At 47.9% G+C, this 19,611-nt stretch overlaps 8 protein-coding genes across 8 annotated transcripts; 4 read left to right on the plus strand and 4 right to left on the minus strand.

Moving 5' to 3' along the window:
* The first annotated feature begins 205 nt into the window (after positions 1-205).
* FOIG_07522 (uncharacterized protein) lies at positions 206-1,158 on the plus strand. The gene has a single exon (XM_031207097.1). It carries the CDS (start codon positions 360-362, stop codon positions 1,050-1,052), a length of 693 nt encoding a protein of 230 aa, XP_031062630.1. The 5' UTR covers positions 206-359; the 3' UTR covers positions 1,053-1,158.
* Positions 208-1,993, minus strand: FOIG_07523 (DOPA 4,5-dioxygenase). Its single transcript, XM_031207098.1, has 3 exons — positions 1,696-1,993; positions 1,562-1,644; positions 208-1,500 (listed from the first exon to the last, which is right to left on the minus strand). The coding sequence occupies exons 1-3, from the start codon at positions 1,872-1,874 to the stop codon at positions 1,223-1,225; spliced, it is 540 nt and encodes a 179-aa protein (XP_031062631.1). The 5' UTR covers positions 1,875-1,993; the 3' UTR covers positions 208-1,222.
* Positions 1,994-2,665: 672 nt separating this feature from the next.
* FOIG_07524 (uncharacterized protein) lies at positions 2,666-3,578 on the minus strand (the record flags this gene model as incomplete). Its single annotated transcript, XM_031207099.1, has 2 exons — positions 2,666-3,444; positions 3,500-3,578. 2 exons carry the CDS (start codon positions 3,576-3,578, stop codon positions 2,666-2,668), a joined length of 858 nt encoding a protein of 285 aa, XP_031062632.1.
* A 1,758-nt stretch (positions 3,579-5,336) lies between these two features.
* FOIG_07525 (uncharacterized protein) lies at positions 5,337-6,022 on the minus strand. Its single transcript, XM_031207100.1, has 4 exons — positions 5,864-6,022; positions 5,788-5,805; positions 5,608-5,742; positions 5,337-5,562 (listed from the first exon to the last, which is right to left on the minus strand). The coding sequence occupies exons 1-4, from the start codon at positions 5,984-5,986 to the stop codon at positions 5,524-5,526; spliced, it is 315 nt and encodes a 104-aa protein (XP_031062633.1). The 5' UTR covers positions 5,987-6,022; the 3' UTR covers positions 5,337-5,523.
* Positions 6,023-7,142: 1,120 nt separating this feature from the next.
* On the plus strand, positions 7,143-10,070 carry FOIG_07526 (uncharacterized protein). Its single transcript, XM_031207101.1, has 6 exons — positions 7,143-7,578; positions 7,631-7,719; positions 7,768-7,944; positions 8,006-8,030; positions 8,080-8,649; positions 8,704-10,070. The coding sequence occupies exons 1-6, from the start codon at positions 7,172-7,174 to the stop codon at positions 9,998-10,000; spliced, it is 2,565 nt and encodes an 854-aa protein (XP_031062634.1). The 5' UTR covers positions 7,143-7,171; the 3' UTR covers positions 10,001-10,070.
* Positions 10,071-10,646: 576 nt separating this feature from the next.
* FOIG_07527 (uncharacterized protein) lies at positions 10,647-12,115 on the plus strand. Its single transcript, XM_031207102.1, has 4 exons — positions 10,647-10,913; positions 10,967-11,199; positions 11,249-11,598; positions 11,647-12,115. The coding sequence occupies exons 1-4, from the start codon at positions 10,809-10,811 to the stop codon at positions 11,901-11,903; spliced, it is 945 nt and encodes a 314-aa protein (XP_031062635.1). The 5' UTR covers positions 10,647-10,808; the 3' UTR covers positions 11,904-12,115.
* Positions 12,116-12,617: 502 nt separating this feature from the next.
* On the minus strand, positions 12,618-14,270 carry FOIG_07528 (uncharacterized protein; the record flags this gene model as incomplete). The annotated part of the gene is made up of 4 exons (XM_031207103.1): positions 12,618-12,887; positions 12,940-13,377; positions 13,429-13,718; positions 13,778-14,270. 4 exons carry the CDS (start codon positions 14,268-14,270, stop codon positions 12,618-12,620), a joined length of 1,491 nt encoding a protein of 496 aa, XP_031062636.1.
* Positions 14,271-15,055: 785 nt separating this feature from the next.
* On the plus strand, positions 15,056-19,530 carry FOIG_07529 (uncharacterized protein; the record flags this gene model as incomplete). Its single annotated transcript, XM_031207104.1, has 10 exons — positions 15,056-15,226; positions 15,276-15,463; positions 15,509-16,165; positions 16,271-16,550; positions 16,599-17,490; positions 17,541-17,710; positions 17,769-18,414; positions 18,537-18,727; positions 18,778-18,817; positions 18,872-19,530. Exons 1-10 carry the CDS (start codon positions 15,101-15,103, stop codon positions 19,528-19,530), a joined length of 3,849 nt encoding a protein of 1,282 aa, XP_031062637.1. The 5' UTR covers positions 15,056-15,100.
* Between the last annotated feature and the right edge of the window lie 81 nt (positions 19,531-19,611).

A 19,611-nucleotide genomic window follows, 5' to 3' on the forward strand; every position in this document is an offset into this window, starting at 1 on the left:
CTGTATCCCTTGTGTGCACTGCCTTACTGGGCCAGAGTTACATAATTCGAGTGCATTGATAATGGGGTCCTTGTGTAATATGTGATTTTACGCATTGCCTTTTTGAGTCATGGAGGGCAGTCGAGATGAACTGGGTCCGTGATATCTGGAGATGGATGGGTTAAAAGATCAATGCGCCCCAGCTTGACAAGACTAGCTTTTATCAGCATCGAGCTTTCGTCGTTCATTCGTTTGTGCATCTAGCCAATCTTTACAGTCTTTACCAAGTCACTCATTCATCTGATTTGATCGCATCATTTTGCTTTAGCTGTCTTGCTTAATACTCGCATTTAATCACAACACTACTCAGCTTCCCCACCATGATCCCCTCCACGCTTCTCGCCCTCGTCAGCCTTGTCTCGGTTACCCAAGCCGCAGCCGCTCCCAAGATTCTTTCCGCCGACGATGTCATCGTTCTCAAGACCGATGGCACTTCTCAAGTCATGAAAGCCGCTGACCTCGAACGTCTCGAGACTGCCCCCGCTGTCAACACCAAGACTCCCTCGAAGCGAAACATTGAGCGTCGTGGTTGCGAGAGCACCGAAGTCCAAGTCCTCTCCGAGAAGGAGTTTCTCAACTGGGATGTCCCCATGTCTCCCGTCATCAGCAGTCTCGACGGTTCCAAGGCCACCGTCAGCGTCACTTCCGGCTTCACCATCGCCAACTCTCTCAAAGTAGGCGCTAGCTTCAGCATCCCTCTCATCGAAGACATTCTCACCACTTCGCTGAGCATTGACTACACCGAGACCTGGACTTCGAGCCAGCAGCAGTCTCTGTCTTTCCAAGTTCCTGAGAATCACCATGGTCTTATTGTCAGCCAGCCTTATGTCCGACGTGTTCAGGGCAATGTTCTTGATGGATGCGGTGATGAGATTGAGAAGACGGAGTTTACCTCGGATTCGTATGAGAGTCAGACTTATGGAAATCTTGAGTGGGTTAAGGGTATTATTCGTCTCTGCAGCAGCGAAACTTATCCCGTTCCCTTCTGCAATGGTGAGGGCGAGCACAAATAAGACTCTCTAGCATAGAGCTTGGGTCCGGTTCGGCGCGCAGGGTGGTTGAGCGCCTGTCGCAAGATCGAGCTCAAATGACACAATAATTCACATAATTGATTCCGTTATAAACTGCTGTACTTTTTGATTATCTGTAGACTGTTGACTAACTTGATGAATATTTCTTGCATCTAATCCTCTCTATTGAAAAGACTAGCATCCAGTGGCAGTCTTTCACCCATCCAGATCGCCCTCTCCAAATGATCCCTCTTCATCGACGCCCAGCGATTCACGCCCTTTTCGGGAATAACATTAGGGTGAACCAGAGCGGATAGGGGTCCTCTCCAAATAGCAAGCCACGCGACGAAAGCGCCGAATTGAGCGGGCGAGAATACATTGACTTCAAACATGGCGATAGGATGAGGTCCAATTGGCCCCTCCCAGAGCTTGTAGATTCGTAGTTCGGGGACTGAAGTTGATCATGTTAGCTTGTGGGCTTGATAGATGTTATTCAGGGTGGTACGACTTACACTCTCTTCGGATTCTCTCCCAAAGCTCCTTGGCGTACTTGACCTGCGTTTCGTTTGTTTGTAGGTAGTAGATATGAATGTCACTGATACCTGTCAGCTTGTCACGTGGTACTCCAAGGATTGATCTGACTTACAAGCCACCCCGATCACTTCGATCCAATGGATCTATAAACTTCTCGTATGCTTCGCTGAGCTTTTCTGACGGGGGATTCACATAGCTCTTCCCGTCTGCTGCTTTCTCGTCTGGCAATGGCGGGGCATTCTCATACCCAGTCAAGGGAGAGGGATATTTGAAGACTGAGGCGTCGCCCATGGTTCTTTGCTGGGCAATTGTGAGGGCGAGGTCAAAGTTTATTAGACTGATATAAAGGTAAGAATTGCTAAGGTTCTTTTGATGTTACAGTGAAGTAGCGTCTCTTTGTTCTTGGGGGCCAGATGCGGGGGATTTAAACTCGATTGTTGGTTGCGTGACTGTTGCTATTAATAAGCTGCGTGAGTCAGCAGCTGAAGTCCAAGCGGGATCGCCCGACGCGCGCGGCAATTAGTTACCCTACACTCTCCTGTTTTCGCCACGAAACCATTTCAAACGTCGGGTGGCACCAAAGATGGAACCTCTCAATCAATAACAACAAGCGCATAACACTTTTGCTAAATTTTGAAGATACAAAGAACTATCATGAGACACTCAGGAAACTGGGGATTTATAGAGGCTGCATCGTTGTTCTCTGAGTAGCCTGTCGAGACATCGTTGATCAAGTTTGCTACTAGATCCACGATTTGAGTATGAGGCGAGTTCTTCGCATATCGGATTTGAATTTAGACGATAGTAGATTTTGACAATGCGCCAGGGTTTATGAGGAGGAAGAGAAAATAAATCCATAGCCAATGGTCGTTATAATCAGGTAATTTAGCCAGGAAGCTCGAAAGAAGGAATATGATTGCTTGGGAATGGGTCGCTTCAGCCTCAGTAACACTTTCCCCAGGTTTGTTCGATCAATATGTCGCCATCTGTTAATTATTGAAAAGTATGTACAAGGAATTTGAATCACACCAGGACAGAAGAAACAATGGCTCTATGCATTTTCTTCGTGTTCTATTTGCAGCTCAAGCTGTCGGAGCAGCAACCGCAGCCTGGTCAATGACCAGATCAACCGGGGTCTGGTTAATACCCGTAAAGCCATCACCAACAATATACACCATTCTATCATCACCCTCCATACTAAAGTGACTCAAAGTATCCGTCGTTGCAGCGCAAGTTTGCTCACCACCACCTTGCTGGATACAGCTCAGCACCGGAACACTACATTGGAGGGCAGAACCCTCGGTAGGGACCTGGCAGTTCAGGAAGACTACGCCCTTGTTCGGATTCTCATTGTCGCTGGTACATGCGGTGATGTAGGCCTTGGTCGTGTCGCTGTTGTGGAACCATGCGCAAATGGACTTGGTGCCGGCTTTGATCTGCCCGGTGGCGGCGTCGATGTTGTAGTGCTGGGCGGGGAGAGTTACTCTTGAGCCAAAGTATAGGGGGGTGCCGAAGTTGTTGTCTGATCTGAGGTTGTTGTCGGCTGCGGGGCCGGAGCCGGCGATGATGGAGAATGTGGTGATTTCGGCTGGGGCGTCGGATGTTGTGGTTGTCGCGTCGGCGGTGGTGGTATCGGCTGAAGTCTCGGTGGAGGAGAAATCAGTTGTAGCAGCGGAGGTCTCTGTTGTGAAGAGTGTGGTTGAATCGGCAGATGTGGTGGTCAAAGCAGTGGTTGAAGTCAGACTAACAGTTACCAAAGACTCGGCCGAAGTTGACGTCTCAGTGACAGCGGATTCAACAGATGTAGATACAGTGGGTTCAGCCACGCTTGACGTCAAAGTTGCCGAAGTAACGATCGAGGCTGTACAATTCCCAATTAGCGCATGCTCTTTGCCAGATCCCTCACACAATCATACCTGATGTCAACGGCTTGCAAGGACTGGCAGCCACGCCAACAAGGCCGACGGCCAGAGAAAGAAACGCACGAGTATACATAGTAAGCGAAAGACTAAAGTTGGAATTGAGACACTGAGGGCGAAAGAATCAGGGACAATACGCAAATGGGACCTGCAATGTCTTTATGGCGTTGGGGCTTGGTGCTAGCGCGCTGTCATTAGTGAACTATCGATCTCAGCTGCACGCTAACACGATTAGCCCAAGACCATTGACAGGAAATGCAGGGGAAAATCAACGGTCTGCCAATAGCTTCATCTGGCTTTGCGATTTACGAGCATCCAATTTCTTTGTGCATAATCTGCGTTTACCGCATTAGGAGGATGAAAGAAGTTCGACGCAGTAAAAATGATATAGCTTTCCCAACCCATGCGTCGCATTTTACTATACATGTTGCTTTTGTTTGCTATAAACTATTCAGTGTTGAACATTCTGCAAGTGAACAGACTTGAGATATAATGTTGCTGACAGGAAAATAATTAGACTTTTTTTTCTTTCTTTTTTTTCTTTCTTTTCTTTCTTTCTTTTTTTTCTTTCTTTTTTTTCGAAAATATACAACGGCCTGGAAATGTCGGGTTTTATTTCAGCTAAGTTCTCTGTGCTGATATAAGCTCTCAGTCACAAAAGTCAACTGCAAATAACACAACTGGCTCACAAACTTAGGCTTTATTTCAGGCCTTGCGATCAGAGGCGGATGGCTCATTTGCCATTACTAGTCGAATTATATACGAAGTTCAGAGATGAGACTTAAGAACAAAGAAAACTATCGAAATCTCAGCAGCGGCGAGATATTGTAAGTACCCAGGCGGTGGTAGCAGTTCCCCGCTGATGGCCCTGATCACTGGTTTGTGGTCATCTCATCTTTACCTCATACCTCATACGGATGGCCCTTGAAAGCCTTCCATCACGCCCCAAGTGAGACTGTATAAATGTCCCAGCAAAGTTAACACATTTCCCAGGCGATAAGGCTTGACACTATCATAGGACTTCCGCCTCGTAGCAACTCGGGGTATATCCGCATCGTTCAAGGCCTCTCGCCTGCCGTACAACTTTGTGAGGAGCCTACTGCAACTCCAAAGTAAAACTAGGTTTGAGAGCCAGAAACCTCAACTTATATACTGACTAGATGGTCAGTAGGAATATTCCCTTGCCTCAAGCTCTGGCTTCCAGGCTTGCACATACAAAGCTTACGGCGAAGGGATGCCTGGCTGTACTACAGCCACTGAACAATGCGAGGCTCTGAAACTATACTAATACAAGTCGTAATTACGAAAAGTTCGATGCCCGGCCAAACGCATAGATGATTGCCACTGCTACTGCACAGTCTGCCTGCATCACGGTTATGGACGGAACAAATCTCGGCACCGGTATAGACCCCACTTGTTTTCTCTTTCGCTCTTCGGCATGCTATTCCACCAACTCAGATGGGGAAGACGAGGGCGGTAGTGTATCCTCGACTTTCAGGCACTCACGGAAATAGTGTTTAGTCACCAGCAAGGTCCATGATGTGATTATTGGAGACGAGTTGCTAGATACTATTGGAATCGCAAGAAGTACAGGCGGCCAATAACACCCTCTATATTTTGAGGTATTTTGACTGCGGCTTAGAGAGCTGAGATTCAGCTCTGCCAATAGAAACGTGGAGTCGTTTCGCCGGCCTCTCACCTGAAATGGGGATGAAAATAGAAATCAGGCTGGCGGCTAACGCAGCCCCCCAAAATAGTGCCATCGCTTACCATCTGTCAGGTTTTCTAGCTGGGGGTGAGTCACACGTAAGATTTCTATTTACTGTAATATGTGATTTTGTTTGACTTGGACCTTATGATCACTTTTTTATTGAGCACTCCTCTTTTCGTTGACAACACGACCTTGCTCTAATGCTCTTGATTTAACGATGACTAGTCAATTTATTCATGTAGTAATATAAAATGAAACCCAAATGACACGTGAACTACTGATAAGGAAACACACCGAACCCATCGAGCGCTTAGCGGCTGCATAGACAGCTCCGATCTGTGCATACACACTACTAAATCAGCAAGGTCCACAGAAGTAGTCAAGAAGCACTCACCATCTTCTTCGCCGTCCACTTGGCGCATTTTCTGCTACAATACCATCGTCTCTTGGTTGTATCTTCATACTCCCAGTCGATCCAGAACCCTCCATCACTACCATAAAAACCTCCGTCGCAGTCTTTGTGGACACACTGTGACGCGGTTAGCATGTCGTGCGCACAGCTGGATATACTTACTCCTCTTTCTTGTTCCCACTGTTATTTTAGGGATAATGTTAGATTGCTTGATTGCTGGTGGTAAATGGGAACTTACGTCAGGTTGGACGTAGTGGCAGCCGCAGCGAACCCAGCCTTTATAGTTTGGGTATCCGTCGTCCCAGCTGATGGCTTCCATCGTTATTGATGTGTGGAATAGGTGGAGTTTTTGGGGTTGCATTGTGCAAAAAATCAAAGGGGGAAGGCTCGTCCCCTTAAATAATGGTCTGTCCTGGTCCTGTGCAATCGTGCCGCTGTCAACATTCTTGTGCCGTACAACCCGGCCCTGGCATTTTGGGGCTGAGACCAGATTTCAACCCTTTGCGGGTGGGATGTGTAATCTACAGTTGCACTTCTACCACACCAACAGCCTTTACTCCCAATCAGTTCCTGCAAAGCATTGGTCACAGTGCAACGTTTCAGGTGGGCGGGAAGAAGGCTGACACCGGGACTTTACATTGGCTTCATTACTGGAGGCCAAGCGTTAGTGTGTAGATTCCTGTTGGCTCAGAATTTTGGTACTTGTGTGAGTAACCGCTCTGCTCCTAGCCATACCTTTCAATTAGCCGCGGCCACTGTTCTTTTGTTGCATTTAGTTCAAACCAATCACAGCAGAGTCTTTCGCGGCACCGCTCTGTTGCTCTGTAAAGCATGAAACAACGACCAAGATAACTGTGCATGATTTCCTGACTTGAGTATTTGAGAAGAGATGCAGTAGAAGATCACGTTGAGAATGCTAACTAGTTCTCTTTTTCTGATGACTTACAGCCTGAAGTCTCTTAACATCCCGAGGCTAGCTTATGGAGGCGGGATCTGACATAGGCTGCACATTTAAGACTGATTTCGCGCAGGGTTGTCTAATGACACCGATTCGTTGAAACGCATGATCTGGTTTATAACATGAGATTTTGCAGCCTCACCAGTGCAAGCGCATTTCAAGTGCTTGGTAGCGAAACAAAAAAACACAAGACCGTTAATAAAAGATTTTATCCTTATTTACCTTTTTACTCTTGCTTTCTAGCCAACTTGTAATATTACTATTTTTGGCTTTAGAAGAGAAAGGTTAACTGCCTACCATTGCTACAGGTTAGCATTAGAAAGCTTCAGTTTAAATTAATATGCTCAATGGCGTTTTACTCCTTGCTAGACTTTATAAGCTCATATAACAACACCTTCTCCTAATAAGGACCTTGGATTGGTTTGTCCGATTTCTTTCGGAGACTAAACCATAGAGTTCAAGATATCGATATTGTGGCTTGACATTCTGCTTCATCTGACCGCCTGTCAGCTCATCAACCCCGCTCGACCTTTCACCAATGCATCTATCACGAAATCATGCCAAGCATTTTATCCCGGCCCCGAAACCATGGTTGATCCCATATCTATCATTGGCCTAGTGGGTCAAATTTCAGATTTAATTCAACGAGCGTACAACTACGGCAAAGCAGTCCACGATGCTCAAAGTGACATGCGCAAGCTCTACACAGAGCTTCTCGGTCTCAAAGGTGTCTTGGAGCAGCTGGAGAAACTAGACATCGCTTCAGCAGAACCACATATAGCCGGTTTAATACGCTCAAAAGAGTTTCGCAAGACTTTATCTTCGACTTCGGAGCTTGTAGCTCGTCTTGTTGAGAATTTGAATAAGAAGCAGACTTCATCTCGTAGGGTTAATGCATTCTTGTGGCCGTGGGTGAAAGATGATGTGAAAGCGGATATTCAGGATCTCGAACGTGTGAAGACTTGGTTTATTGTGATGATGATGGCTGAGAACTCGTAAGTCTTTTAATTCCTTATACCTAGGATTGAGTGTCTCTGATTGCACTAGGACACAAATGGAAGTCTTGCTGATTGAGTCGCATGAGATTTTAAATATTGCTAGAGAAGGTCAAGAGAAGGGGAAGCTTAAAGATGAAGGTCTGCATCCACCATGCTACAGCTCGCTACCGCTCACGTTTTGAACAGAAGAAAAGAGAGAAAAGATCAGGGAATGGATACAACCGTTCAGTCCCAAACAGCTACACGCGAAAGCAATCAAAAAGAGGATGGAATCTACTGGGTCGTGGTTCTTGGACGGCGACTTCAAAGCTTGGAGGGACGGTGGTGCAGGCTCCCCAAGAATCCTCTGGCTTCGCGGCAAATGTAAGCCGACAGCCCTTTCATGTGCTGAATCTTGCGCTCCTTCTAACCCATATATCTGTAGCTGGTTCCGGAAAAACAACATTGCAGTAAGTCAAATCACCGATTTCCTGTCACCGATGCTGAAATGGATACCAGTGCTGCTGCAGTCGAACATCTCAAGTCATATCAGCAAAAAGACCCCAAAATCGGCCAAGCTTACTTTTACTGCTCCTTTGATGACAGGGAGTCTCAGCAGCCTCTCAACATCCTGGGGTCAATTCTTCATCAACTCTCAGAACAGCATCCCGAAGCCCTCGAAGGCATCGACCAGTTGCGCAAGTCAGGCGAGGTCTTGGGTGAGAATTCCATACTCAATTTAACCTCGCAATACGTGTCGAACTTTGACAAATTCTACATTTCAGTTGATGCTATCAACGAGAGTTTCAGCTGTATCGAGGTGTTTGAGATGCTTCTACAACTTGTTACCGAGAACTCAAACGTGCGACTGTTTGTGACAGCTATATCGAGCTGTTCACATTGGCTAGAAGATCTGCAACTGGAAGAACCACCAGAGATGATCGAGGTAGATATGGGTACAGAAGACGTTGATAGAGATATCGACTTCTACATCACCACGAGAATAAGCGGAGAGCGTCTCCTCAGACGACTCAGCAATGAGACAAAACTAGAGTTGCGTGAGAAAGTACTTGGTAACGCCAAAGGAATGTGAGCAAACCTATACCATAAACCTTGTATGTGCCTCTTTTCTGACGTTTTCAGGTTTCGGTACGCCCAGTGCCAACTCGACTCCCTCAGCACTCTCAGAACAGCCAAAATGGTTTTCAACGCCCTATATGATCTCCCAAAGGATATTTACGAAGTATACGAAAAGATTCTGCTTAGCATCCCCGAAGCAGATAGACTTCTCGCTAGAGAATCGCTATTCTCCCTCTCCGTAGCGCTGCGACCACTTACGATACAAGAACTGGCAGAAGCTGCAGTTCTAGACGATTACGAAGCACGTATCGACGAGGAGTGCAGACTGCCCGAGCCCATGGTGTTGCTGGAGATATGCCAAGGCCTTGTGGATTACGACGCAGCAACAAGCGTGGTTACGTTAGCCCACTCATCGGTTCGGGCGTATATCACCTCCAGCCGCACGGGCGAAGGAGATGTTGCCTGGTTCAGCTACAATATCCCAGGCATACACGCCTATATGGCCAATAAGTGCTTATTGTATCTACTTCTTGAGAGCTTTCAAGACGGTTGCTGCACCAACGAAGAGCTTGAGAAGAAGTATCAGGAGTACCCTCTTCTTAGCTACGCTTCTCGATATTGGCCCCTTCACGCCAGACTATCTGACAACTACGGACGTCAGGAGGACTCTGCTATGACATTTTGTCTGAGTTCTAAAAAGGCTGGTGGGGGAAACTTTAGCTTCTGGGTTCAGTGCCTAATGCCCGATGCATCGAGAGAGGCTATCATGGCAAGCGAGCCTCTCTACTACGCTTCTTCTTTCGGTCTTGCGGGCCTTGTCAAAAGTCTTTTGACGTCTCAAGGTGTGGATGTTGATGCGCGGGGTGGTCGATTCAGATCCAGCGCGTTGCATGTAGCATGTTACAGAGGGCACGTTGAAATAGCTCGCCAGCTGCTCGACTGCGGCGCAGATATCAACCTCCTTGACAGTGATGACCGCACCGCATTGTTCTGGGCAAAGAGACTAGGACGGAAGGAAATCGTTGATCTTTTGGAGGATCCCAAATATGCGCAAACGAAAAGTCGCAGTGTCGTGACACTCTCGGAGGATATGGACTACCCGATGTGGTTCTGCTGTGGTTGCAATGGCGGACCCCAGCGGGGAAGATTCAATCACTGCCGGGGCTGTCGTAGTCATGAAAGGTGCGAGAAGTGCATCAAACTAGCTGGCTTGATGGATGTTGAAAACGTTCCTGAGTCGCAAAGTCGCTGGGTATGCTGTAATTGTGAGGCGGGACCTATAAAGGTTGAGACGAAGGAATGTCGGGATTGTGAACATGAGAAGTGTCGTAGGTGTTGGGTCTTTAACGCTTTCATTTGAATTTGACATGGTTGATATAGGAAGTGACAATAGTATAGGTACTATTGAGTATTATGTTTCGATTCGCACACAAGAAATTATTTGATGTGCATAGCATAACTCAGCATCCCCAAGCTACTTTACCAGAAGGAAGGCACCAAGTAATTTATATATGGAATGGGATATTGTGGCTTTAATACCAGCAATACCTCCGAAGGATCCAAACTACAGAGGATATCAAAAGGTTCAACTATCCCCCATTATTATACATTTAAACAAAGTGGTAATAGGCAATGATGAGATAATATCTGTGCCCTTAGATGAAAACTCCGCTAAATAATAATAGTAATTATCTAATAAAGCGCCTTCTTAACCGTAGCAAGCTTTGGAATATTGTTTACCAGAGCTTTTCTGTGTGCAACAAACTGTGTTTATTTGCAGTTGAGGCCTGTGACTGTGGGCCTAGAGTATGTAACCATATAAAACCTAGCGTGCAAAAACCTAGCCAGTATCACTTCTGAGCTTATATGGAACGCGCGGGATCCGCATACCGACTTTACACAGAGACATCAGATACGGACCGCAGAGCGACCGAAGATCCGAACTGCTGAAGGCTAGGCATTTACGGAACCTGACGTCGCCAACTCCGCAGCGTAAACTCCGCATCCAAAAAAGGAAACCCCCAATATCAATAGTTCAAGACCACCGTGGGCCATATTATAAACACTAGAGGGCTCATTTTATAAGAACCATAGACCTTCTCTACACAAGTCCCCCCTTACATAACAGACTACTCCAAGTCAACTATCCGTTCTTAAGATTCATCAACATGGCCATTGTTGCTATTGCCGGAGGTACAGGGGGGGTAGGAAAGACCATCGTTGAGCATCTACAGCATCACGGGGCCCACAAACTCTTCATCCTCGGCCGCAAGGTATACAGCTTACACTTCATCATAACGCGGGCCAGACTGACTCTGATCCATAGGCTCCAGCTGAGAGTACTCCTGAGTCTCCGACATTTCTTGTGGTGGACTATTCCAACGTCGAGGCCCTTACCATTCTGCTAGAAGATCACAAGATCGATACAGTGGTATCTGCCATTAATCTCGAAACCGACGCGGGCGGCCAGTCACAGCTGAGCCTCATTGCTGCAGCAGACAAGTCTCAGACCACGCGACGGCTTATTCCAAGCGAATTCGTTACCCCAATTGACGAGGAGTAAGTCGTAATAACAAATAGTAACTCGCTTACTCACATGAGATGATAGTGACCCGAGTTCGGGCCCTGGCATCGGAGGTTGGATTACGAATGCCAGAGCGCTCAAGCAGACGAGCCTCGAGTACATCCGCATCTCGATTGGATTATTTTCTGATTACTGGGGCATGCCTCATATCAAGAGCAACCTCAAGACTTTCCGATGGCTCCTCGATATAGAAAAGGGTATAGCCGTGATTCCTGGCTCTGGCAATGAGAAATTCACAGTCACTTACAGCGAAGATCTCGCCCGATTCATCGTTCGCCTCATTGATACGGATGAAAAGTGGCCTCAGCGCGGATTCTTGTCAGGCTCTGATATCTCTGTTAATGAACTTATCGAGGTTGCCGAAAGAATCCGAGGTATGCATTCTCTCTTTCTATCCAGTTCTTTCTAACATGAAAGCGCAGGCTCCAAGATGAAGATTCTATACGACCCTGTGGATAAGCTGGAACAGGGTGACGCCACACTGCTATGGCACCCCGAAGAGGTCACCGAGGATGAGTTCAAGCCCTTGCTGGCGGGGCTGTGCCGGATGATCATCGTCGGCGCTTGTATCTTGCCCGACGATGACCACCGCCTTGACAAGCGCTTTCCAGATGTTCCTCTTACGTCTGTGGAAGAGATCATCGCCAAGGCTTGGGGTGGCAAGTCCTTCTCTGCCTAAACGACTTGTTCATGATGAAGCCAGCGGCTGTGTGAAAGAGCCTGTGTAAGTGGCCGCGCCAGGCTGGCAATGGACTTTTGGCGAAATCTGGCTGGCAGCATATCTTCCTAAATGTGGATATCGTTTCAGTAGTATAGTTCTTGAACAGAATCGATAGAAAACAAGCTGTCGCCTTCATAAGCCCTTTGATAAATGCCACTGCTCTTAATCACTGCCTGTCTCCGAAAATTGAAGGTTGAAACCAAGACCCGAATTCTTCACTAGAATTCAACCCTTCCAGGTCACCCCAAAAGATCCCTTCCTGTCTCAAATCCATACCCCCAATTTGCACATCGGGCCCGTACTCCATTTGAGTATCGAAGCTCTGCATTTCAGTATTCATCTGCGTCTCCCCTAGCATGGGGACCCCTGCCTCGGCAAGGAGTACCCCGAAGAATGGTCGCCCATGCTGATGCTGATGTTGGCTAGAGCCCGATTCGCCAACGTATTTACACGCTACGCTATACATGAGCTCAAACACACGGCGCTGCTTACCATAGATATCTGGAGTCTCACGGGGAAGAATCTGCAGCGCCCGAACAACAGCTGACAGATTCTCAAGATGGCTCGGATCCCGTGTCTCAATCGCGTGGCAGAAAAGCACTATGAATGGCACAAATGGTGCCGCCAAAAGAGCCCTAGGTAGCAAGCCGTTAGACATATAAGGGGTAAGGATTATGCGTTTACGACTTGCCATTGCACGTAGAGCTCAACAGTACTAGGTTCGGCATCTTGTAGTAGCGAAAAGGCTTCTTTGTGTTCCTCAAGACACTGCTTGGCTGAAGACAGGCATTCATTGCAGAATGCGGAGCCAGTATTAGAACTGGGCTGTATACTTCTGTATATCAGTGTGATGATGGCCAGATGAGAGATCCTATCTGCACGCTTGACAAGCCTGGGAAGCAGATCATCTGGATGCTCGGGTAATTCTTCTATGAAGGACTCCTGATATCCTGTATTAGAATGTGTCATATATCAAGATGTTGCGTTGGCCTACTTCAACTGTATCCTTGCTGTCAAATAGACCATCGAGTTCAACAGCTAGTTCCCGAGCTCTAGTTTCCCGTGGCGTCGACGGTTGTAACAGCGCGCCAGGACTGAATATCTCGTCGTATATCCTGCCGTACAGCATACCCATCTTGATCCATTTCGGAGCAATGGGTAGTGAGGAATCTACAGCCGTCTCACCGTAGCTTTCGTATGATACGGTGATGTCTCTATCTCGGAGGAGTGGTGGTCGGTTCAGACGCAAGGCAAGAAGTTTGTCCATTATGTAAACCAGCCAAAAGAGCCGAACTCTTCGCTGCCGCTCTTGTTTCTTCTCTGGTTTACTAGGTACCTCACGATGATACCCCAAGGTGAGACAGATCTGTGCAGCAGCTGCGAGGTAGGTCCAAGCTTGAGACATGCTGCATCGCTGGACGAAATAGGTGGTCTATGTGAATGTCAGCTTCTGCAATGCGTGCCTCTGGTTCTGCAGCCATACAGTCATGAGAAGAGCGAGGGCAAAGTCATATGTCGAAGGGATACTAAACGGCAGATTGGCTAGAATTGACTCCAAATTCTGTTGGCATAGTGAGGCTTGAGACTTGATATCTTCTTGCGACGTCTTGTCCTTTTGCTGTTTTCCATATGGTACAAGGAGGTTGTGCAGACCGCAATGGACAATGATGAGGTCAGCCAGCGACGGAGTCCCAGAGTACACGGTGAAGAAGTAATCGACAAACTGGCCGACATCTATCTCCATGCACCAGCAGAACCTAAGATGAGACGACTCTACGACCGTAGTCAGCTTGGCTTGCAACGAAAGATGCCGATTTGTGAACCAAACCTGCCTTTGAGCGTATGGATCGCAGCCATAGCAAGTTGAATGGGAGGCAGCGTGAAGTGGTGCTGAGTCGCATCGGCCGAGATTCCATGGGTCTCAGGCGGCTTCGGATCCCCATGACCAGGCCCCCTTTCTTTGAGCTCATCTCTCAACGCGTCTAAGCACGGCCTGACATCTGGCGAGACCTGTTGCAGATGGCTACTATCAACAACCTTCTGCGCAAACTTGGTGGCAAACGCAGCTTGCGTGGCCAAGACAGCGTCTCTCTGCAGCTCCGAGCCGGAATGATCCTCAACGGGTGTCTTGTGAAACAGAGCTGAGCCTGCCAATGACAGGGGCGTATTTTCTGCAAGGTTCGTTCGCGTACTGGGGGCACTAGTATCTATTTGGCCAAAGGAAGATTCAAGATTCTCGATGGATGCAAGAACCTTGTCGAGCTTTACTGAAAGATGGTCGATTTTGGACTCGCTTTGGGATGTAAGTTTCTGCATCTGATGCATAGAAGAAAAGGAGGTACAGACTATCCATCAGACACAAGTGCACGCTGTCTCTTGGCTCGAGGTTTGGCTGACGTAGGATACACGCACTGCTCTCGTCTTCGTGAGCAGGGCCCACAGGGGATACCTCGATCGCAGCGCACCTGTCACAGAGGGGTCAGCATCGGCACCACAGGAATGAGCATATGGGCCTAGTAGGATAGCACCTTGCGCTGGCGACATTGATCACACTGTAGAGGTGTCAGTCAAGCGGCCTCCGGCTAGAACAGGGTCTTACTGAAAGAGGATGGGCTGTCTTTGTAGCGGTGTCAGAGCATGCATCGTCGCCTGGATCGCTGTTCAGGGCGTCTTGTTGCATTCTTTTTCTTTCGATGAATATGTCGTTGTAAGAGTTCGGGACATCGGTGCGATTTTCGCCCCGAGGTTAATTATTTATTAGCGAAACCGAGCGGAGTTTGGTTGTTTAGCAAGCGGAGAAGACCACCCAATGACATAATGATTTTATCCACCTTCGGTCCTTCGGTGCCACCGAGACGCGAGCATCATACACTACAATCCGTAATGGCCAAGCAAAGGCTCGGGCAGAAGTTATCTTTCAAGGGCCGAACATGACTGCTATGAGATGAGATGGTTTAAATGCTCCCTTATTTTTATTGACAGCATCGTATATGTTACTTATCGTATCTAACTTGAGACAAATTGACCAGAATTCATTCATTACCTTCCTTCTTTTTCCCTTTGATACTTCTTAAAATCGCATTAACATCACCATCTTCGTTTCCTTATTAATATATACACATCTTGTCCAGAATTTCTTTCGCCTCCTAGAAATCATGGCCTCTGCCGTGGTGGAAAAAGAGGCCATTGAGCTTGGTGATGCGGCGGCAGCCATCGAGCGAAGGTCACCTCCAGCTGCCAGTTTGACCCAAGAAAAGAGATCCAGTTTCCAAGATTACATTGTAAGTTAGCCTCCTCTCGTGCCCTACTCATTGATTCTGACGTAGCTAGCGCATCGCTCATTATGGCCGCCCAGTCGATTACCTCCTTGGATCCATCGGAATCCTCGCCGCTATAGGCTCTGGCGTTGCCTTTGCCATGGTGAACCTCATCATCGGAGACTTTATTTCCATCATGACCGACTTCACTTCCTCCGGGTCTGCCCCTGATGGCTTTATGTCGCAAGTCTCCAAGTCTGCGTAGGTCCACTCCACTGCACCAGCTTGCGCAGCTAACACAATAAGGCTTTACTTTGTTTACATCGCCATCGCGAGATTCATCTGCACTTATATCTACTCGTCGCTCCTTACGTACACGGCCCTCAGAATCACCCGAAACCTGCGATACGAATACCTAAAATCAGCCCTTGGACAGGAAGTGGGCTACTTCGATCAAGGCGCCAGCGCCTCGATTTCTATGCAGGCCACTTCGAACGGCAAGTTGATTCAGTCTGGTATTTCCGAGAAGCTGGGTCAAGTCTTCCAAGCTATCGCGACCTTCTTTGCCTGTTTTGTAATCGCGTTTATCAGCCAGTGGAAGCTTACCCTTATCCTGATGTCTATCGTTCCCGCGCTCCTCATCATTGTGGGGATTGTTGGTGGCTTAGACGCCGCCATCGAGACAAAGATTCTCAAGCTCTATGGGCAGGCCGGTTCGTTTGTTGAGATTGTGCTTGCCAGTATCCGGACCACTAAGGCCTTTGGGCTCGCCCCAAGAATGTCAGACCAATATTCTAACATCCTCCATGAGGCACGAGTACTTGGCGACAGGAAGAATGCGCTCTATAGTTTCATGTTTGGAGGTGAGTATTTTGTCATCTTTGCTGGAATGAGTCTTGCATTCTGGCAAGGTATCAGCATGCTTGCTCGAGGAGAAGTTTCAAAGATAGGTACAATCTTCACGTAAGTCACCCCGTCTCCTCCAGACTCTAAATACAGAGCATCAAGCACTATAGCTTGCTTATTGAATGCTTCACCCGCCACTCAAATCTAACTCATTCTCACTAGGGTATTGTTCTCTATCATATTGGCAGCTTCGACCCTCAACTCTATCGCCCCTCACATGGTTACGTTTAGCCGTGCTGCAACAGCTGCTGGAGAATTATTCCAGTTGATCGATCGAGAGTCACGCATCAACCCCTTCGACGACTCTGGAGACAAACCAACCACTACACAGGGTTCCTTGGAGCTCAAGGATATCGTTTTTAGCTACCCTTCCCGCCCTGGCACTCGCGTTCTCAATGGATACTCACTGTCTATCCCGGCTGGCAAAGTTACGGCGCTAGTAGTAAGCAGTCCTTCACTCCATTCCTTATCTTTCTTACGGTTTTTCCAGGGCCCCAGCGGATCTGGAAAGAGTACTATCATTGGCCTCTTGGAAAGGTGGTACATGCCAACGTCTGGCTCCATTGAGCTAGATGGTAGAAGTCTTGAGGACCTCAACTTGAAGTGGCTCCGAACGAATCTACGACTTGTCCAGCAAGAGCCTGTCCTATTCAATGGTACGATCTACGAGAATATCTGCACTGGATTGATAGGTACCCCATGGGAACACGATTGTCCAGAAGAGAAACTTCGCCGAGTACAGACCGCAGCTCAAACCGCCTTTGCCGATGGTTTCATCCAAGCACTTCCCCAAGGGTATGACACCTGTGTCGGTGAGAGAGGCAGTCTATTATCAGGCGGCCAGAAGCAAAGAATTGCTATTGCTCGCAGTCTAATATCTGAACCAAAGGTCCTTCTTCTTGACGAGGCTACCAGTGCCCTAGACCCTTATGCCGAGAGTGCTGTTCAGAAGGCACTCGATGCAGCTTCTAAAGACCGTACGACTATTGTTATAGCTCACAAGCTTAAAACGATACAGAATGCCGATAACATCGTTGTCATGGACCGAGGTTCCATAATTGAGCAGGGTCGCCATAGTGATCTAGTTGCTCGTGGGGGCACCTATGCCAAGCTGGTGCAATCACAGGACCTTTCAACTGCCAGCAGCGATGACACATCTGACACATGCTCTGAGATAGCTGATGAGGATATCGTTCTGGCACCTACGAATTCCCTGCAAAAGGGTCAAAGCGCGACTGACAAACTCCCTACCAGCACCAATCTCCAGAACTATGACCTACACCAAGGTACTGGTATTTTCCGGACCGTCTTGAAACTTGTCGGATTAGTTCCTGAGATAAGACTGTGGATTCTGCTCGTGGCAGCCACATGCATCGTGGGTGGTAAGTATTTCGTCCTCGCTTGTGAAAGACAGCCTTTGACTTGTGTTTAGCTGGCGTTTACCCTGGCCAGACGATTCTTCTCGGACGGGTGATGGATGTTCTCAAAGCAGATGACATGCAGAAGCAAGGCAACTTCCTGGCGCTCATGTTCTTTGTTATGGCACTTGGCTTGATCATCGTCTACGGTATCCTAGGCTGGGCCACCAATGTCGTTTCCCAGGTACACTCCCTCGCACCAACCGCACCCTCTCCTATCATGACTCTAATTCTGGATCTAGACTTTTGCTCAACGCATCCGAGAGGATCTGTTTTCTTCCATAATCCGCCAAGACCTTGCCTTCTTCGATCGTCCCGAAAATACAGTTGGTGCACTGACCAGCAGAATCGACTCGTACGCCCAGGCCATCTTTGAGCTCATGGGGTTTACGATTGCTATTATCACAATGGCACTGGTGTCAGTATTTGTCTGTGGTATACTGTCAATCGCTTTCTCCTGGAAACTCGGACTTGTGGGCGTGTGCGCTGGAATTCCTCCAATGCTTATAGGAGGTTATGCCAGGATACGTCTCGAGACCAAGATGGATGCCGACATGGATGCAAACTTCTCCAGAAGTGCTTCTCTTGCTTCCGAGACAGTTACTGCTATAAGGACAGTCTCGTCTCTCGCTATCGAACAAAATGTGCTTCGGAGGTATACTTCTGAGCTTGATACAGCCATTAATCGATCCAGAAGCTCCCTGTTCCAGATCATGATCTGGTTCTCACTGACACAGTCAATCGAGTACCTCATCCTAGCTTTGGGATTTTGGTACGGTTCCAAGTTGGTTTCTGAGAATCAGATCACCTTCTATCAGTTCTTCGTCTCATTCATGGGGGTATACTTCTCTGGCCAAGGAGCAGGCCAGATGTTTAGTTTTGCAAGCAGTAAGTCTCCAGACTGCCTCTATACACTATCTAGCTGCATGGGTTGGCTTTCTCATGCTGCAACGGCCGCGTTTTCAGTTTGAGTCATGCCTTCAGAGCTTTATCGCTAACCGTCGTAAAAGGTTTCACCAAGGCTAACTCAGCTGCCAACTACTTCTTCTGGCTTCGCGATCTCGAGCCCACTATCCAAGAGACAATTGACAACATCGACAACGCCCCCGCTGATGGTTGTAAGTCCTACGACTTGAAGGACCTCGAGTTTTCATACCCCCTTGCTCCAAACAACCGCGTGTTGAAGGGCTTGTCTCTCAAGGTGAGCACGCTACATCTGCTCCCTCGTTCATGGGTCTAATATTTGTCAAGATCGAACCCGGTCAATTCGTGGCATTTGTAGGCGCATCAGGTAAGTCCTTCCGTTATGGTCAAATAGCATCGATCTGACTTTTCTTTTCCTCAGGATGCGGTAAAAGTACCATGGTCTCGCTCCTTGAACGATTCTACGATCCTACAAACGGCAAAATCACGATTGATGGTACATCCTCATTAGCCGATCTCAACCCTCGATTGTATCGTGCAAATGTGTCCCTTGTCCAGCAGGAACCGACTCTCTTCCCAACCAGCATTCGCGAGAACATTGTCATGGGCGTTGATCAAGCATATGGCGACTTGGCTGAGGACGGAGTGAGTGACAAGATGGTCGAGGCTGCTTGCCGAGCTGCCAATGCATGGGACTTTGTTAGTTCCCTACCGGACGGCCTAGGCACGCCTTGTGGAACAGGCGGGAGTCAACTCTCTGGCGGCCAAAGACAACGCATCGCCATCGCCAGGGCTTTAATTCGAAACCCCAATGTCATCCTTCTCGATGAAGCTACCAGCGCTTTAGATACGGAGTCTGAAAAGGTGGTTCAGGCTGCTTTGATAGAGGCTGCGACATCTGGAAACAGGATCACTATCGCTGTGGCCCATCGATTGTCTACGATCTTCCATGCTGATTGCATATTTGTATTTCATCATGGTCGAATTGCAGAGGCAGGATCGCATGTGGACTTGATTGCTCAGGGCGGGTTATACAAGAAGATGTGTGAGGCGCAGAGTTTAGAAGCTTTAGCTGCTTGAGAGCGACTGCAGATAGAAGCTTGGATTTTTGTGCCTTATAAACCTTTTCTTTCATAACAGTTTAACCTTCATCTAAATCAA

This window comes from Fusarium odoratissimum (genome assembly GCF_000260195.1).
Source record: "Fusarium odoratissimum NRRL 54006 unplaced genomic scaffold supercont1.11, whole genome shotgun sequence".
In the NCBI taxonomy this organism is placed as follows: Eukaryota; Fungi; Ascomycota; class Sordariomycetes; order Hypocreales; family Nectriaceae; genus Fusarium; species Fusarium odoratissimum.

Coding starts and splice junctions, on each gene's coding strand:
- FOIG_07522 (XM_031207097.1), top strand. CDS start 360: ATGATCCCCTCCACGCTTCTCGCCCTCGTCAGCCTTGTCTCGGTTACC.
- FOIG_07523 (XM_031207098.1), bottom strand. CDS start 1,874: ATGGGCGACGCCTCAGTCTTCAAATATCCCTCTCCCTTGACTGGGTAT. Junction 1,645..1,695: donor CGAAGTGATCGGGGTGGCTT/GTAAGTCAGATC, acceptor GACAGGTATCAG/TGACATTCATATCTACTACC. Junction 1,501..1,561: donor GGAGAGAATCCGAAGAGAGT/GTAAGTCGTACC, acceptor GATCAACTTCAG/TCCCCGAACTACGAATCTAC.
- FOIG_07525 (XM_031207100.1), bottom strand. CDS start 5,986: ATGCAACCCCAAAAACTCCACCTATTCCACACATCAATAACGATGGAA. Junction 5,563..5,607: donor AGTGGACGGCGAAGAAGATG/GTGAGTGCTTCT, acceptor CTGATTTAGTAG/TGTGTATGCACAGATCGGAG.
- FOIG_07526 (XM_031207101.1), top strand. CDS start 7,172: ATGGTTGATCCCATATCTATCATTGGCCTAGTGGGTCAAATTTCAGAT. Junction 7,579..7,630: donor ATGATGATGGCTGAGAACTC/GTAAGTCTTTTA, acceptor TGATTGCACTAG/GACACAAATGGAAGTCTTGC. Junction 7,720..7,767: donor GGGGAAGCTTAAAGATGAAG/GTCTGCATCCAC, acceptor CGTTTTGAACAG/AAGAAAAGAGAGAAAAGATC.
- FOIG_07527 (XM_031207102.1), top strand. CDS start 10,809: ATGGCCATTGTTGCTATTGCCGGAGGTACAGGGGGGGTAGGAAAGACC. Junction 10,914..10,966: donor TCTTCATCCTCGGCCGCAAG/GTATACAGCTTA, acceptor TCTGATCCATAG/GCTCCAGCTGAGAGTACTCC. Junction 11,200..11,248: donor GTTACCCCAATTGACGAGGA/GTAAGTCGTAAT, acceptor ATGAGATGATAG/TGACCCGAGTTCGGGCCCTG.